Below are 18191 nucleotides of genomic sequence, written 5' to 3'. Positions count from 1 at the left end.
TTTGTTTTATGTTAGTGTCCTCAGGGTGTTTAAAATACTGAAATAAATTACTAGGAAATCAAGGGGTTTTTTCAGAGTGTGAAATTCTCATCACTTTCTCATCTAAATTTCCTTTTGAAGTCATCAGAAATTCAATATTATGCAGAGAATGAAAGATTTCTCTATTACAGGTTTTCATGCTTGTTTTTATTGATTTATAAAAAAACCCCCATTAATATTACAGAGCTAAATTGCTGTAAAGCACTTTTTAAAATTATTTCCTATCGATAGCATTGCCCCTGGTGCAGAGATCAGGATGGAGGTGTACATGAGGGTCCTTTGCTGCTCCCTGGGCAGATCAGGAAACAAACTTGAAACTGTCCTGCTTCCCAAGTGGAAGGCCAGAGATGGGTGCTTTGAGCACTGCTGGAAAGGTCCTTCTGTGCTTTTGAGATCAAAGCAAGAATGTGAATTGTATTCTTAGAAGAACATGTACTTGGCACCTAAGTACCGCTTTGAGATAATGTTTGTGGTGAATAGGAGTGCTCACAAGTGCTCATGGGACAGGGGCAATCTGGATTTTTATGTCAATTCTGTTGTTTTAAGTTACTCACAAGAAAGAATTTGGTACTTCAAAAGTTCTTCTTTACTCTTTCTAGGAGAAACTATAGCACAGACAACAATGAATATAAATCCACAACAAACACGTTTCCCTGATTTCCTCGACTGTCTTCCAGGGACAAATGTTGATCTTGGGACTCTAGAGTCAGAAGACTTGATCCCTATTCTCAACGACATGGAGTCAGTGCTCAACAAAAATGAGCCCTTCCTTACCTGGCTGTAATCAAGCAATGCTTATTGGGCCTACAGTGCAATTCAGATTTCTTTTTCCTCTTGAGATGGACATAGAATATCTGAATGTTCTCAAGAAGTGCAACATACTGCCTTATTGACTTCTGTTACATCTTCTTTATGGTCAGTTTAATATCTGTCTGGATTTGATTGATACTAATTTAGATATAAAATACGTATTTTTATATATATGCATTTTATATATACATACATGCATATATAATTCTTCCCAAAAACCCACACTACTTTACACTTCTGTGTACTTTTTTACTTTTTCAAACCAGGCAGAAACTCTTCTTTTCTAGGACAGTTAGTGGCTGATGCTTGTGCACGTCCCTGACTGATCTCCTGGGTACTGATTGACATTACAGACCCTTTGTGAATCACAAAATCCAACTACTAGATCACTTGGTTCAAGAAAAGTGTGAAGCATCAAGACATGAGAGCAGTTTTATTACTATGTTTATGACAGTAGTATCAGAAGCTTTTTTTTTTATCAACTTAAGCCTTAAAAATATTTTTTAGTTCTTAGTAACTAACTGTTCTGTATGGAACACAGTTTAAATCCATATCAGACATAATAATTCCCATTATATAGTTGTAAAGGCACAAACCATACTACAGTGGTTTCTTTCTTTCAGTATATTTTACTGTATAGTTTTCAGAAAATAATTACTTCCAATCTCAAAGTACCAGAATTGTTTTTCAACATTTTTACACTACAGTATTGTCACAAAATAAACCAGGCTGGTACTGACTGTTGGCTTTTAAAAATGTATTATAAACAAGCATTTTTAAAAATTCTTAGATTTTAATGTTTATTACATTAAGCACTACAGTTTTGTAACTTAACACATGAATGAGAAATTTTTTATATATATGAAATCTGTGGCAAATACCTTATGTGCAAAAATATTATTTTAAAATCAGGTCTGGAGAATGTGGCGCAACTTGTTAACGTCATACAAAGGGGGCAAAAAACCTTATACTGTTTGCAGTAATGTTTTTAACTGACAATGTCAAAACACATGTAGTTGTATACATGAAAAAAAACAGTAATTTTATCAGGGCACTGCTAAAGCAGCATTGGGACTCACCTGGTAAAGCTGCTTAGTTTTTATGTCTTTCACTTACCGTAATTGGTGCACAGGACACAAGGCATGAGCTGTGTGCTTCTACCTATTATATGTCCTACAAAACTTCAGAGGTTTGGGGCTGAGAAGTCATCAAGGACATTAAGCTTGCAGTTCCCCTGAAATGCAACTGAACTCCTGAAAAATCCTAAATATTTTGAGATTATTTTATTTATAATTATGGATTTAAGCATTTTATATTGAAAAATAGGTCTTTTATGAAAGGCATTAAAAATTTTATCTAAGCTTAATCCAGGTTATGTAAAGAGAAGAAGAGATGTAGCTCTAAGTGTAAATGTATGTTTCCCAGGTATGATAGCACTTAACAAGATCTTACTAATGTGCCAGAATATTGATCACTAAAGACTTTTTTCCATCTGGTTGGGTGAAGGTAGGTGAAAAGGTCAGAGATGAAATGGTGGGAATACAGAATACAGAGTAGGTTTGGAAGACAAGTGATGAGGTAATAAATGTAGATCCTTGCTGGGAAGGGTAGCTGCAAACAGAGATACATAGCAAATAAATCTCCAGTGTTCAGTGAAAAACATAACAGAAGTACTTAATACAGTAAATGACCATGTCCATGATGAACTGCTGAGTGTACAAGATGGTGTCACAAGATGGAAAATGAAAAGCACACACACTGAAATTTTGAAAAAAGAGATAGAAGACAAAGACCTACAGTTGTGAAGTTTTATTACATAGGGAAAAGTAGCTTTTTAAATTTTTTTTTTTTTAGTTTTTTAATAGAAAAAGATGTAACAGCAGAGTTGTGTCTTCACAGACTTTAATTGCTGAATGGGCATTGTGTTTCTTTTATTCTTTTGAGGGGTTATTAGTTGGGGGAGGTTTTAATTATTTTTGCCTGTTTTGCAAACTGTTGAGATAGCACAAATTTATTTTCAATATACAGGGGACCGGGCAGGGCTAACCAGTATTAATGTAATTAGGTTTAAGCTCTCTCTTTTAAGGATTTCTTCAGGTTATCAGCCTAAATGAAAAGCAGATGGTCCTAAGGCTTTGTTCTTTAGTGCCATGACTGATGTTGGTAGAGAACTGGAGGTTTTCTGGCTAACTTGCCAGGCCAGGTTGCCAGCACTGCACAGTTGTCATAAGGAGCTGACAGCCACTGGTGCTGGAATGACCCACAGCAGCTATGGATCTGAGCTGCTGGTGTGGTACAGGTGATAGAGCCTGTCAACAGGTTATGTTTAGAGAACGCAGTTTGTTCATTTGCTAGTAACTGCACCACTGAACATGTAAGTTTGTCCTAATAGAAGATATTCTGAGCAGGTCGGGCTCACAGCTGCTATGTGTTAGCTAGTGCTGATTCCTGCCCAGCCACATGCATTGCTGTCAGCCGAAGGCTGTTTTTCGTACAGGGGAAACTAATACAACTTTCTAGTGAAATCAAATAAAGTATTTTATCAAAATGGTGAAGCTGCAAGCTTGATTCCTTTTTTATTTGTGTTTCTGGTGGTTGAGTGTCTTCATGCAAAGACCTTAAAAGGGTAAAGCAATCATAAACTGTGTTTCCATTTTACTTCCATAGTAAACAAGCAGCAGATCTGAAACAGGACGGTGCTGTGCAGAGCAACAGTTCAGGGTGAAACAGCTGCCAGAATCTTGGGTTAGGTCTTTACTCAGTCATGAAGCAAATCATGGTTTAATTAAAAGTGTTTCTTTACACTGTCAGCTTTTCATTTTTATTCTGAAGAGAATGTATCAGATGAAGTGCAACGACAATAAAATCTATTTTTCAACGTTCTGCTTTTAAAAACGTTTCTGGCTTTAAACAGGCTTATGGCAGAACTTTCTAGTATTTAAAGCATATGTAATATGAAAAGAAATGAATTGCTGACAATATTTCACTGTAATATTTCAGGTTTTGAGCATTTACTGTACTAAATTGTACACTGTCTACTTGTAGTATAAATACAACCAATGTGCCAGCTGGACAGTTTTGCTGTGACCATCCCTGAGGGGGCATATATAAGTCTTGGTGATACAGAAGTAATGGGACATTGTTAATTACAGTTTGTATTCTGGTAATACTGTTAGAATGTAACTTGGGGAGGGATTGGGTTTGACTTTTTGACAACAAATGCTGTTTGGGGGAAGGGAAGGATTTAAATGTATATTTTAATTACAGAAAAATATGGATGGTTGTCCAAATAAACTTGTTTCCTAATACATATATCCATGTATATGCTCATTCTTTAACTATTTTATTTACTTTTTTTGTTTTCTTATATGACGTGTGAGCATTCATTTTAATTTTTAGTGCCTTGCAATAGATTGTATCATAGGCAATCAGATTAAACTGTTGTATCCAGGGTTTGATTCTGGTTTGGATTTTTTTGGTTTTAGGTATTTCTTTGATCTTGTACATGAAAAAAATACAAAGGAACTTCAAAGACTTTGGATGCATATTGGCTTTTTAAAATAATTTCTTGGGGATGGGGGGCGAAGTGTTTAGAGTTTTAGTATGGGCTTCCCAGGGAACTGTAATGGAATAACTGCTTGGAATAAAGGTGCAGACATACTATTCTGTGAAAAAGGCATAAATTTTGAATTAAAGTATTAGCACTTAGCAAGTCAAATAGGTTATTTTACCATTATATTTCAGTTTGTTAGTAGTTGTTACAGCTGGTAGTGGAGGTTACAGTTTTACTTGTAATGCTTGCAACATGCTCCCAGTGCCAGCATTACTTGTTTGTTTTAGTGGCACCTTGTAGTTCATACTTCACTAATATAAGTGCTGGTTTACAATTTAATACTGTTGTCTCTAACCAGAAGCATTAGTATACAGTCCATTTGCTGTTAAATTCTGTTTTGGGGGCTTAAATGGTGCATTGTTTTCAGTCTGATCCCTTATTCAGGAAGTTTTTCAAGTTCTGCATTAAGAAAATTCCTGTCTTCCTTGTTAGGAACAAGCCATGAACCCTCAACATCCTGGGCTTGTATTTGAATGTCCAGTCTTTACTGTCATGGTATGTGACACGGGTGATTCAAGATCCTGCTCAACTGTTCAAATTAATTAATTCTAATACTTTTCCTGGAATCATCCTATTCCATAATTTATTCAAATTAATTGTTAGAATGCATCTAACGGTATCTTGTATTTACATAACAGAGCTCTGGAATATCAATCAAGCAGAAGCGTGTTAGCTTCTGACCCTGTTTTGACAAATGTGTTTGCTAATTCATGGTTTCAGGGGCAGTGTGTCCATACTGTGGGTGTCCCAGACAGCAGCTGGAAGAGCAGCTCCATGGATGGCCCCCTCTGCCCGAGTCCATAATGTCAGTTCAGGCAGCACCGACCACCCTGGTTCCAGTGTCTTTTCCAGGTTGGCGGTTGCACATCACACCTGGTATTCCATGGAATCCTGTCAGGATGGCAGCCAACAATGGTATTTTCACTGTGGTAATTCAGTTAAGTTTTCTTAGTTTTTCCCTGTCTGGTCCCTAAAAGCTCAATCTTCTCTCAGCCACTGTTAATGCTTTTGTCCCCACCAGTTACCTGGTAATTCCTAAAAGCATGGTGGTTAGAGTCATACGCAGCATCCCAGAAAAATTAAGACCTTTTGTTAGGGTGGGATTGGCTTTGTTTTGTTTTCTTCAGAAAACAACATTTCTTGTAAACTGGTGTTAAGAGAATTCGGTTCAGACCAGGAGGGTGAGGCCGAGCAGGAAAGAACCCCGCCGGGTCCGGACTGCCGCTGCCGCCCATCCTCGGCAGCGGGGCGGAAGGGCGGAGCGGAGCGGAGCGGAGCGCGGTGGTGCGGGCGGAGGGGCGGCGCGGGGCGGAGCAGAGCGGGAGGAGCGGACCGGACCGGACCGTGGCGTGGCCTGAGCGGGGAAACTGGGCCAGACCGGCGGGAGGCACCGCTGGGGGTGCTGGCAAAGCGTCTGTCGGTCAAGTGGAGGGGACATGTACTGATGGTGCTTTCTGCACGTACCTGTTTCCAAAATTACTCTAACTAGCACAATTAATTAGTTGTGTAATTTTCAGTGCCTACTAAAAGTTTTTTCCTGTTTCGATTGTTTGGCTCCACAGGTGGGAGCAATCTGTATTTCAGCAAAAGATCCTGCAGCAAACTAAAAGCGACAGATGGGAGATAACGGTGCTGCTTCTCAGATGAAATTTTCTGTAAGAAAGTCCCATTGTGTTGATAGAGTTTTTTTTAATTTCAGTAAAGCAGTGCATCCTGATCCAGTGAAAAATTAATTTGACTAGAAAAACGTTCAGAGGTGTTTTATCTGAGTTCTTACTCATGTTCGTCACTGTGATACCAGTGTCCACCCTCCCATGGTGGGTGCAGAGACCACCCATATCAGTGTAATGGAAGAAGTCAGCAGTCCAACCCTCTGACAGCTGGAATGGCTCCAGGGTTTGATGTTGTTTGCCTTGCAGCTGGTTATACTCTGAGTAATGTAGAATCCATGCAGAGGGAGCTAAAGTTGAACTGGGGGCAGGTGATGAACATTCAAGACTGGAATGGCGTGAGAAAATATCCCTTGTTTTGGGCTGGGCAAATTTTTTTTTCAACTTTGTATATGTTACTTCCCTACTTTGGAAATCGACCTTTTGCAAAGAGTCTCCAGTCAATGTATCATTCCCCGAAATATGACATTGTGATGTGATTAATGTATCATTTTTTGCAGTCTATTTATTGAAGACAGTAAAAAAAGAGAACTCACTGTGTATAGTTCAGCTGTGCAGAGGCACCAGCTTGGTCCTGCTGAAGTGCATGGGCTCAAAATCACATGCGCACCCTCCACCTGTTGTAATTTGAGTTGTTAAATAGCCAATGTGTATCCTTTTATGATAGCTCTCAGCTGAAACAGTGCCATGTAATGTCAAAATTGCCATGCTCTCAGCACCCTGGTCACCCAGGAACCCTGGTCACCCAGGCACCCTGCAGCCAGTTTTTATGGGTGAATGATGAAGCTTCAGCTGCCATGGGCATTTCTGTGATTTTACAAACAACACTAATGTTCTTTCTTTTGGCTACTATGATTTCTACTTCTGTATTAGTATATGTTGCTATTTGTACACACTATAACAATGTGGTGTTTAAGTTGGTCAGGAGTCCTGAGGTTTGTCAACACTTTCAGTTATCCCAGTTTGTGGTTCCTCTCTTACCATCATTTTTCTGTCCCTGCCTAGCACTGCACTCTCTTTAACCGTGACTTCTTTACTGGAATTACCACTGACCTTTTACATCATTCTCTGTTACAAGGATCTATGATTAGTCCCTCTCCTTGATTTTACTGGATGCTTTGCTGAGTAAAAACACAGAACAATCTCCAGTTACTGCAGAATTAACACTGCAGATGTGTGGTTCCCTTGAAATTATGTGCTAGGGTAGAGCCTCAGATGTTAGCCATAACTGAATAGATTTGGAAACGCTGTTGTTGGCACTTTAAAGTGCAAGTTCAACTAAGCTCCTGGTTCTGGCTCATTTACCCTTTTTAAATACACCTGAAGGCTAAGGTGTGAATGCAGTCTGGATCACAGGATGCAATGTGCGAGCCTTGAGTCAGTATCTGCTATATATTAGATCATATTAGAAAGCCATCATGTAGGTGGGTGTCTCTTAGAAACAGTAGCTCATTGGTTTTGGGTTCGGGTATAATAGCTTGCCACCTGTTGTTTCTTATCCCATCTCCCACAAAGATTTATGTACTTTGTTTATTGATATATCAGAGTTGTACACTGTGCAGCTAGCCATCCCTTTGTTGAATGCTGATGAGAAACATTCCACATTCCCAAAGGGTTCGTATAAATAAAACAAGACAAATGAGAGATGAGGTGCAGGACAGCTGCTCACCACAGATGAAAGGATAGATGTGAGAGGGTTGCACAGTGTGTGTTGAAATAAAGGGTACTCTTGAATTCCTGGGCAATGCAGTAGAACAGGTGGGACAGACAGCTGTTTCTGAAGAGGTTTTTTTTTACAATTTATCGTCTTGCACGATGTAATTCTCAGTACCTATATCAAACTGTTTAACATTTCTGCATGTTGCTCAAGAAATTTCAGTGCTTTTAAGTACTTTTAAGTTCTTCAGATATCACTTGTGTAAATACAGAGTACATGAAATAAACTTTTTGAAAGAACAGGCCATAGAATCATTATTTGAGGGGGAAAGTTTTAGGGAACAGATATGGCAAGTACTGAGAAGTGTTGAGACATCCAGCCCGGCAAGCTGGTTTGTGAAAATTTGTTTCAAATTTTTTATAAAGAAGCATATTAGTTGATTTGAATCCCTCAAATGTCTCCCATCCCTCTTATTTTCTCCTTGTTTTCTTTGGGAAGTAGTTTTTTCTTTTAAAGTTCTAAAAGTTCCTTCTAAAAGGTGTTTTTGCCTTTGAGCTCTCTATTTTCTTTCCTATCTCTTTCATAGCACTGTGCCAAAAGCTGCTAAATTGAACTTCTGAAAAAAGATTAATAAACAGCATTTGTGCTGATGTATAGATTGGAAGCTTTGAGGAGTTACCGGCTACGTAACTGACCTAAATAGAAATTGTAACCCAAAATTGTATATTTGCCCTCTTTTTAAATGGAAGCTGTTTTACAAAAATAAATATGAATTTGAGAGTTGAATTTCACTTATTTATTCCATGATGAGGGATTTCAGGAAGGCTGGAAAGGGCATCAGGGCTTCATAACATTGGTGGAAGGAAGAGCCCTTCATTCTCATCTTCTTAGCCAGAGACAGTGCATCTTAGGGATGCTTTGTGGAGCATCTGCAGAAAGGATTCTCCCAAGGTGAGGAGAGTTGTCTGCAATATTCATATTCTTTAGACAGTTCCATCTCCCTGGAAGAATAAAATCATGGAGGTAATTTCCTGGCTACTATTGCTGTGACTTTCAAAGGATTTTCTTATTTCCTAATGGCAACAGTGTAGGGTTTCAGCTGTGTGTTGGAAAACATGACCATGAAGCTGAAGGAAGGCTAGTTTAATTCTTTAGACTGTCAGCTAGAGGTGTGTGTAACTCATCAGTACACAAAATGGTAAAGGAAAATGATCAGTTGCTTACCCCACAACATCCACAGCATTTGCAGTCCCCACAGAGGGTTCCAAACAGGCCATTAACCACCTGAATGCCACAGAGCACTCCCTGGATCAGGCTCATGACCAGCAGCAAAGAGAAGAGGGTCAGGTGCCATGGGACAATACTTTCAGGTAAATTACACAGGTTCCACAATGTGTGGTCAGTGAGGTAGTTCCTACAGGAGAACAAAATGGTTAGGAAAACTATGTTAACTCACAAAGGAGGGTCTCACCACTGAGAGGTTGTTACTGCTGTGACATGGCCGAGGTTCTGTTCACTTCAGTAAGAATTTCCATTGTCACACAGGTGCTACTTATCTAGAATATTACTTCAGTTAAGTTTCTAGACAAAGTGAAGCAAATTTGAAAAAAGAAGACATCAGAAGGACACAATTGGAGACTAGTGCACGTTTGATAAAATTGAACCATTTTTAGTGTTTTGGGAAGAAAAGATCTTAGCCAAGTGTGTGCCAAATGGCTTTTATCTCTGCCAGTGTTTTGTCAGGGGCTTTTACTGTTCTAGATGCCTCATCTAAAGTAAAGTTATCTTCCATAATTTTTACCTTCACATTTTGAACTGTAAACTGCTTAACCACTGGCTATATTTCATCTGCATATTCTTAGTGCTGACTTGTTTGTGTTCTTTCTGGACTGCAACCAGAACTATGTTTGAAACAAGACTCTCAGAATGAGACCAAGGGAGTTTGTTTCCAGCCCTCACTGGCCTATGAACAAATAATCCTCTACCTGTATACTTCTTGTTTTCTTTCTTTTTTTTTTTTTCTTTTCCGCCTGAAGTATAGTTTTTGGGTGTATTATGCAAGAAATGCTGCCAGGTCACTGTTGACTGAAGCACACTTCATTAAAGTTTCTGAGGTGATAAGGAGTTTACTGCAGCCCTTGCTGTTCTGTTCTGATCCTACCTGCTCTCTTCAGTAGCACATTGTGCCCTGTTGTTTGTTGAACTTGTCTTGACTTCAGCCTGAGCAGTGGGATTGTTGGGGTTGAGTGGTAAATATACATGACAGCAAACATGTTTGAGTTGCAGAGCATGAGGAACAAGCAGCTTTCAAATGCCACAGCCAAAATAAAATTACACATAGATACTAATTATTTGAATATGATCAAATTTCACTATAATCATAGAATCACAGAATAGTTTGGGTTGGAAGGAGCCTTAAAGATCGTCTTGTTCCAACCCCCCTGCCATGGTCAGGGACCCCTTCCACTAGACCAGGTTGCTCCCAGCCTTGTCCAACCTGGCCTTGAACACTTCCAGGGATGGGGCATCCACGACTTCTCTGGGCAGCCTGTGCCAGTACCTCACCACCCTTACAGGGAAGAATTTTTTCTTAATATTTGATGTAAACCTACTCTCAGTTTGAAGCCAGTACCTTGTCCTGTTACTACATGCTCTTATAAAAAGTCCCTCTCCATCTTTCTTGTAGGCTCCCATCAGGTACTGGAAAGCCACAGTCTGGTCGCCCTGAAATTTCTCCAGACTGAACAATACCAATTCTCACAGCCTTTCCTCATAGGAGAGGTTCTCCATCCCTCTGATCATCTTGGTGGCCTCTTCCATCTATGTCATTAATGAAGGTATTAAATAACACCAGTCCCAGGGAGGGATCCCCTGATGGATACCATTTGTCACTGATGTCCATAAGGATCCTGAGCAACTGACCACCACTCTCTGGATGCTCTTTGTCCAGCCTCCGTCTACTCTCCTTCCAACCACTTTCTTCTCCATCTAACAGTTCACCCATCAAATTCATCTCTGTCCTATTCAGAGAGCAGGATGTTGCGGGGGATTGTGTTTAGATAAATGGCATCTGCAGTCCTTCCCTTATCCACTGATGGAGTCACCCCATCATAGAAGGCCACTGAGTTGGTCAGGTAGGACTTGCCCTTGGTGAAGCCATGCTGGTTCTCCCAAATCACTTCCCTGTCCTCCATGTGCATCAGCAGAGCTTCAAGAAGGATCTGTTCCATGATCTTCCCAGGCACAGAGGTGAGGATGACAGGTAGGTGGTTCCCAGGGTCCTCCTTTCTACCCTTTTTAAAGACGGGTACAATATTTCCTCTTTTCCAGCAACTTGGGGTTGCACGTGACTACCAGGACTTGTCAAATATGGATAGTGGCTTGGCAACTACATCAGTCAATTCCTTCAGGACTCTGAGATGTATCTCAGTGCTATTCATCTAAGTGGAATTTATCCCCATATGCTTCTTATCATCCCAAGAATAAACTAGGAGGAAGCTGTGCCTTTCTCTTTATTGGCCCCTTTGAAACCTGGTAGTTTTGATTGTACTTGGTATATTTACACCTGTGCTCTTGAACCTTATGAAGTGTTGCTGTGCACTGTGGGCATTTCTAAGAGGTTCTGTAATTTAGACAAATGGTATAATTCCCATTTTTATACAATGGATTTAGAATTTGAATCATATAACAAACTTAAAACATGTATATATATTTTTTTCTGATTGCCTTGTCTTACCCATACTGGAAAGGGTAGGTCCACACTTCTCCAGTGTAACATTTAGGGCCTTTGTTTAGGGCGACTGCTGACAAAATAAAGCAGTATCCAGCTCCCAGAACTCCAACTGCAGCAAATATTATAGAAGAAAACATCTGATGAAGAGAAAAATAATGTTATTTTGGTTCTCTTTCAGACAATGAAATGCACCCCTATTAATGCCAGTGTACGTTCCCTAAATTCAGCTGTTAATAGTCAAAAAGTCAACTCCTGAACAGATAAAGTATATTCGTTTTCATTGTATAGTAAATGTGTGATATGTACCTGTATTGGTGTTTTAAAGCTTTACCAGTATCGGCCCCCTGAGCGTGAGGAGGAGAAGGCAGACGCTGGCAGCAGATGGCACTGCTACCCTCTGGGGCCTCCTGTTCGAGAGCTCCTGTTCCCCTGCAGCCACGTTTTTGTCAGGATACTGCAAGCAAGACTGAAGTCTTGGAGTACTCAAGGCATTTTAAAAAAATCGACAGTATCCTTTACAAGTTAGCTTTGGTATCTTGTTTATATTTGGACCAAATAATTATAGTTTTCCTTCCCAAGTCTCCCTTTAGGTTTCCTTTTAGTATATTTTATCTCCTCACAGGTACTTATCAGTGTAAGCTCTAGTAGTGCAATTGGAATGGATGGGAAAGTATGTCATTATTTTTCTGGCTTTCCATTACAGCATTTTCATACATGCTAATATGTAAGTAAATCATGCAAGAACTAAAGCCCGACTTGAATTCTGAAACACTTGTAGCCGTAACAGTTAGTAGGTAATGTCCTTTATTGGATTAAAGTGATACAGGTGGAGGAAAAAAACCTCCATACTTTCAGGTCATAGAATCATTTAGGTTGGAAATGACCTCTAATGTTGAATCCAATGTGAGTTTTTATTCAGACCTCATCACAAGACTCTTGCCTTGAGTGCCGGCATGCATATATGTATTGATATATCTGATTGGGCTAACTTAAAAAATATTCTTATGATATTAGACATAACATATAACATAGATTATTAGACATCATAATAATGGATTTCTGCTGGCATACAAGACAAAATTTGGTTCTTAGTCATGCTGATGGTGATAAGGCCAATGGGACTCTTTTGGTACAGTGTACTTGGCACTCTTGACTTGTATTAATATTCCTAGTCAGGTGCACTGTATCACGGCAGTGAAGAAGGCAGATTGCTTTGCAGGCAGCACCACACATGTGCAGGTTGGCTCACACTCAGCCAGCACTCACAGTGGACACATGTGTGACTGTGCCCCTGTTAGCACATGGCTGAGTGGCAGCAAAACTGCAGCACTTGGGTACTTGCTGAGTGGTATGTGCTCTGCAAAGCTTAATTAGTTTCTTCTCACTACTTGCAGATAATACAGTGTTGAAAAGAGATACAGGTGGCTCCATTTCCTCGTCCTCAAAGTTCCACCTATTTTGTTGGCATTGCATGAAGACAGCATCAAAGACAGATTTTGGAAAGGCTCCTTGGTCAACCTCACAGTTATGATTCTTTTCCTCTTTGTTTTTCTCTTTTTTTCTCCCAATTGAAAATCTGTTCCTTTACAAAAAAATGTAAAGATGTACTTGTCCAAAGAGTTTATTTTGAAAGGACATATTTTCCTGCTAGAAATACTCTTCTCTGGCTTGCGATGTTTACTAGTGTCTGAAAGTGTCTTTTTGAAACTTTTGTAGTGTGAAAGGAAGCTATAAATTCAAAGAGGAGCTTGGTCTACGCTACTTTAAGAAGCAGGTTGGATTAGGTGACCTCCCGAGGTCTATACCTTCCTTCCTGAAATTTCCTGTGAACTTAATGAGATACAGCCAATTTTGTGGGTCTGCAGTGAGTTGGGAATGTAGTGTCTGACTGCCAGAGTAATTTTAAAAGCTGCTGACAAAAAATGGCTAAAGAGAGAACTGTTGTACTCTGCAAAACAAAGTGTAGCTCTTTCAGCAAGAAATTTTAATTGTGATAGCAACTATAAGTGTCTTGTGACAGCAAAAACCAATGAGGCCATGCTGTTGTGGTACCTGTGGTAAAACATCAGAGGCATAATACAATTTTTACAGCCTGCTATTTCCACTGCCCAGCACTCAAACAAATGTCAGGGCTTTATGTCCCACACTCGAAACAGCATCTGTTTAGATTCAGAAGGACTGTGAGAAGAAGATACATATAATCAGGAACAATTTAGCTTTTACTTTTTTTGCCATATTTCTTTTCACTTACCGCAAACCTCTTTCCACAGCTTCGATTACCACAGCATCCACAACAATCATTATTCTGAAGACCCAAAAATACCAAGGCAGGGAAGATCATCTATAAATAACAGAAAAACAGTTTGAATTGGGATGAATTCAAGTTACATCTTCTTTTAAATGTATTAGTTCTATGTATTCTTTTCTTATCATCAGGTTAAGTTACTTATTGCCAAACCTTTGGATGACTTATTTATTTATTAAAGAGGAATTTACAGTCCTGAGAAAATTCAACAATGCAAGTCATGGCTGGGGGCAGGGGGAAAGTAGGAATGTCTGAATTTATATACTTACCAATATACCTGATCCCAAGATCCCTCCAAAGTACCAAACCTCCGTTGTAATGTGTTCATTGTCTTCAGCCACTTTTCCTCCAGGGAAAAACAACAAAATATTCGCGAGGGTGCAGAGCATGGCCAGGGGAACGAGAGTAGTTCCCAGGCACTTGGCACAGCCTCCAGTGCACATGCTTCTTTAAAGGAATTACAAACACAATTGAAAGCAAAATAAAATATCTCAGATGTTCTCCGAACTGTTTCATAAAAAAGAGCTTCTTGGTCTACTTTGGAAAATCCACTTTCTGTTGTGCCGTTAGAGGAGCTGAGCCTGTAGAATGCTCCTGTCAGTGTTCCTGCAGCCAATCCAGTATGCAGTGTGCTGGGTTCTTATATGTCCTTGCAGCCGTGATGTCAATTTTCTGAACGTCTGTAAGTGAAATTACATTCAGGACAGCCTCTCATTTTACTATGACAACCCACGAACTCTGTTAATATTTTACTGAGGTGGCTGAGACACTTTGTAATCTGGGCTCAGGTCATGGGTAGATATCTGTCTAAGTTCTGGATCATAATTTTTACAACACATGATCTTTCTTCATACTAGAAAGTACTTCTTTTGCAAAGACTGACATAAAAATGCATAACGAGTCAGCTGATATTAATAACATTCATAGTCCGAGTTTTTACATGTCATAAGACAGTTCTGTAATTGAAATAGTAGATAAACCAGCTGATACAAAGATGAGCCATTATAGACCAATAAAGATACACATCCACAAGAAAGTTCTTGGGTTGCAGCAGGATAAGAAGCACTTATTTATTGATTTTAGGCAGTTGGACTATGCCCCAGGACATGTGTTTCTCCATTTTGGGGATTAAAAGGTTGATTTTATATTCATTTTGTGAGTTCACGTACTACCTGATGGATGACTGTTTGCAGGAAAGACTGAATTAGAAATGTTCTAATATTTAATAGCCCTCTTCACCAAACATTAAGCCCTATGATGAAGATGAATCAAAACCTGACAGTATTTTCAATAGATTGTGTTTTGAAATTATGGTATATGCCACATTTTAGGATAAATCACACTTTTTTTTCTTTTCATAGGAGAATATTTCATATCACATATACTTAGGCTTATTCAATAAAGAACAGCAAGAAATTATTGTCACTACTGCCAGTCATATGTTTTCTATAATATATTAGGAAGACCAGAGGATGGTTTCTTTGTGAAGACCAGTCCTAGGAATTCTAGTGTCTGTAGTGCTAAGCAGACTCATGATTTCTGAGGAAATGACACTAGTTTACTTTGTAAGAGATTTTATTCAGGTATTTATTAAAACAAATTTTTGAGTGGCTTCTCAAGTTGGCATATAATGCAACACAAATTAAGTCAATATAGCTGAAGCACAGATCTAGCAGAACAGCCTGGACAGTGACAGTGGTTGTTCCTGGTGGTCTGGAAGATCCCCACTGATCATAGTGCATTCCATGCTGTTGGCACAGGACCCTGTAGCTGATGATTCACCAAACAGTTTCTGGAAGATGTGCTGTTTTTGTTTTTCATTTGTCGTCATGATTCCCCTCTTAGTGTTTTTGCTAGGAGTAGTGGAGGCTGTGAACAGCACAAGCTGTTTGGTATAGTTTGGAATGCATGGTCCTTTGCATGCCACACCGCTCAGCCAGAGAAGCTGTCTTTGCCAGGTGCTGGGATCTGTCCATGTGCTGCCAGCCATATGCTGTCCTGCCCTAGTCATGTCTGGCCTTTGAAGTAAGCAAAAATTACGTAACTATCTGTATGTAATACCTCTTTTTTTCTACTGTTATGTTTCTTGAGTCTTGTGATATTTATTTTTGCTGTTTTGCACAAAAGGTGTTTTGTTATGTACTAATCAAATTGCTTTTTTGTAAACCCCAATGTCTGTAGGAGAAAACAAAGGAGCTTCTGTATTGCTGTGAACCATCTAAGCACCACTGAAGTACTTTTAGTAATGAGAACAAAAATTCCACCTAAGGTATTTTCAAAAATGAGAGAACAAAGGAATTGTCTCCTTTAGGGTTACCTGTTATTTATTTCTCTGTGGGGGTGTGTGCCCTTTATTGTTTTGTTATGAGTTTTTGCCAAGTCACATGAACTATTATTTACAGCGGTTATGTACCATTTGAAATTACATATTCTTCCCATCACTGTGCATACTGAAGTGTACAGCTGTCAATCAGGTACACTTGTCTTCTTGATGATATAATTTAGATTTTCTTCTTCCTCTTGACTTTACAGAAACAGGCAAACAAGCAGGAGACCATGGGAAACCATGCCAGTTGCTTCAAGTTTGAGAAACAGATGAAACTGCCTCCTGTTTTTACCAGATGCATTTATTCTACCCTGCCTTGCAGGAAAGTGTCAGAGGGTGCTATCACTGTGCTTGGTTTTCTGTAACTTCTTTCTCAAAGTGACCTTATGTCACTCACTTATATGTCTTCAGAGCCTGGTAGCGTTCATCCTGATTGAGTTGTTCCTGAAGAGTGTAGCAATATACAGTGTGTCTCCATGTGTATTATCCTCACAAAAACCCAGTGCTCTTCATGCTTTGGTCTGCTTCTAGTTTCATTTTCTAGCAGTCAGTGCACCTGATGTTTCACAAGAAAATTTCAGTTATAAGTAACATTTGTAGAAGGATTCTAAATATTTGAAAACATTAGAAATTGAAATTACTTTTGCTGAGTGAAATCTTGACTTCAACTTGAAGTACATAGTTCCCATCATGTTCAGTGAGGGCAGATTTTAATCCTTGTATTGTTGATTTTGACACTCTTTTTATGTCTGTTATTTTAAAATTATCCTATCTCTGTGTCTTCTGCAACAACAAATGTCTTTAAAATTTCACATCACATGCCTGGACCTGGAATTTCCTTCTTTGCTTTTATAAGCACTCAGATTCTTACAGTGTGTGGCAGGGCAATTCAGCTGGGTTTTTTTCTCTCTCACTCTCCTTTCAAGGGGTCTTACAGACTGCCCAGGGTTTTACCAGTCTCTCTGCAAATACCTGATAGAACACAACGAGCTGCTGTGGCTGCTGTGGCTGTGGTTGCTGCTCTCCTTGTATTCAGATTGTCAATGCTGTACAGGTGGAGGTTGCTTCTGTCTTTACTGGAGTGCAAACATCAAGTGCATGCATAGCCTTAAAAGAAGGTAGGTGCTATAGATAATGCCCGTGCATTCTTTCCCCTTGCTAAATACCAGTGTAATTGAGATTAAAATCTTCCTGTGAATTCACTAATTCACCTTACCTAGGAACCTTATGTGGCCCTAAATGTAAAATAGGAATAATGCTGCAAATTTGTATGGAGTTGCTTTGCTTTTACCCTGGAAGAGAACACTCGCCTCTCATTTTTTTCTTGACGTGGAGATGGAACTTGGAGAGAACCAGCTCTTGGTTTCTGCAGCTTGTTTCTGTTGCTGATAAACAACTTGCCCTGTATGCTGGTTCCTGTGGTAATGAGGAGATTTGAGCTGCACACCCATTAAACCCAGTCTCTCTATCCTTGCTGCTTTGCTTAATATTCTCCACTTGTGTTGTCCAGCTGAATTGTTCACATGCTCCATGGAAATGACATGATTGTGGCCAGTTGGTTCTTTGCTTCTCCTGCTTATCCAGAATTCTGTAAGGGATGTGTCTGCCTTAAGGCTTGTCTAGGAAGGCAGAAGGGAAAGAAGGCAGGAAGGCAGGCAGGCAGGAAGGCAGGAAGGCAGGAAGGCAGGCAGGCAGGCAGGCAGGAAGGAAGGAAGGAAGGAAGGCAGGCAGGCAGGCAGGCAGGAAGGAAGGAAGGAAGGAGAACTGTTTTCATTTTGGGTGAAGTCTGAAACGCTGTTACAGTTTTGAATGTGTTCAAATTTAAGGATTGCTGTGGGTCATTCCAAGCTGTATGTCTCATGTACTTAGATGCAATTCTGTACAGATTTTGATTGACAGTAAGAATGCTACATACAGCATTCTGTTTAATCCATCTGGTGGTAGAATGGGATGTTTAATGCCTCTCGTTTATTTTACTCATAACTACAAACATGCTTCCAGCTGGCAGGTCCACCTCCCATGCTGATTTCACCAGGAG

General features: G+C 39.6%; 2 protein-coding genes across 2 annotated transcripts in view; one reads left to right on the top strand and one right to left on the bottom strand.

The window, feature by feature from the left end:
• Positions 1–4161, top strand: part of WWTR1 (WW domain containing transcription regulator 1) — a 51134-nt gene extending 46973 nt beyond the window's left edge. The window contains exon 6 of the mRNA XM_085068812.1: positions 639–4161. Coding sequence (XP_084924938.1) covers positions 639–823 — 185 coding nt within the window. The 3' untranslated portion in view covers positions 824–4161. The remainder of the gene's footprint in view (positions 1–638) is intronic.
• Positions 4162–8570: 4409 nt separating this feature from the next.
• On the bottom strand, positions 8571–14511 carry TM4SF4 (transmembrane 4 L six family member 4). Its single transcript, XM_085068811.1, has 5 exons — positions 14097–14511; positions 13774–13863; positions 11526–11659; positions 9014–9203; positions 8571–8790 (listed from the first exon to the last, which is right to left on the bottom strand). Exons 1-5 carry the CDS (start codon positions 14268–14270, stop codon positions 8773–8775), a joined length of 606 nt encoding a protein of 201 aa, XP_084924937.1. The 5' UTR covers positions 14271–14511; the 3' UTR covers positions 8571–8772.
• Positions 14512–18191: the final 3680 nt, after the last annotated feature.

Source organism: Lichenostomus cassidix, chromosome 9, assembly GCF_008360975.1.
Source record: "Lichenostomus cassidix isolate B80296 chromosome 9, HeHo_3.0, whole genome shotgun sequence".
Lineage (NCBI taxonomy): Eukaryota > Metazoa > Chordata > Aves > Passeriformes > Meliphagidae > Lichenostomus > Lichenostomus cassidix.
Note: the sequence above shows the minus strand (reverse complement) of the source record. Positions and strands in the feature narration are given on the sequence as shown.

Coding starts and splice junctions, on each gene's coding strand:
- TM4SF4 (XM_085068811.1), bottom strand. CDS start 14,270: ATGTGCACTGGAGGCTGTGCCAAGTGCCTGGGAACTACTCTCGTTCCC. Junction 13,864..14,096: donor TCTTGGGATCAGGTATATTG/GTAAGTATATAA, acceptor TGTTATTTATAG/ATGATCTTCCCTGCCTTGGT. Junction 11,660..13,773: donor GCTGTGGAAAGAGGTTTGCG/GTAAGTGAAAAG, acceptor TCTCTTCATCAG/ATGTTTTCTTCTATAATATT.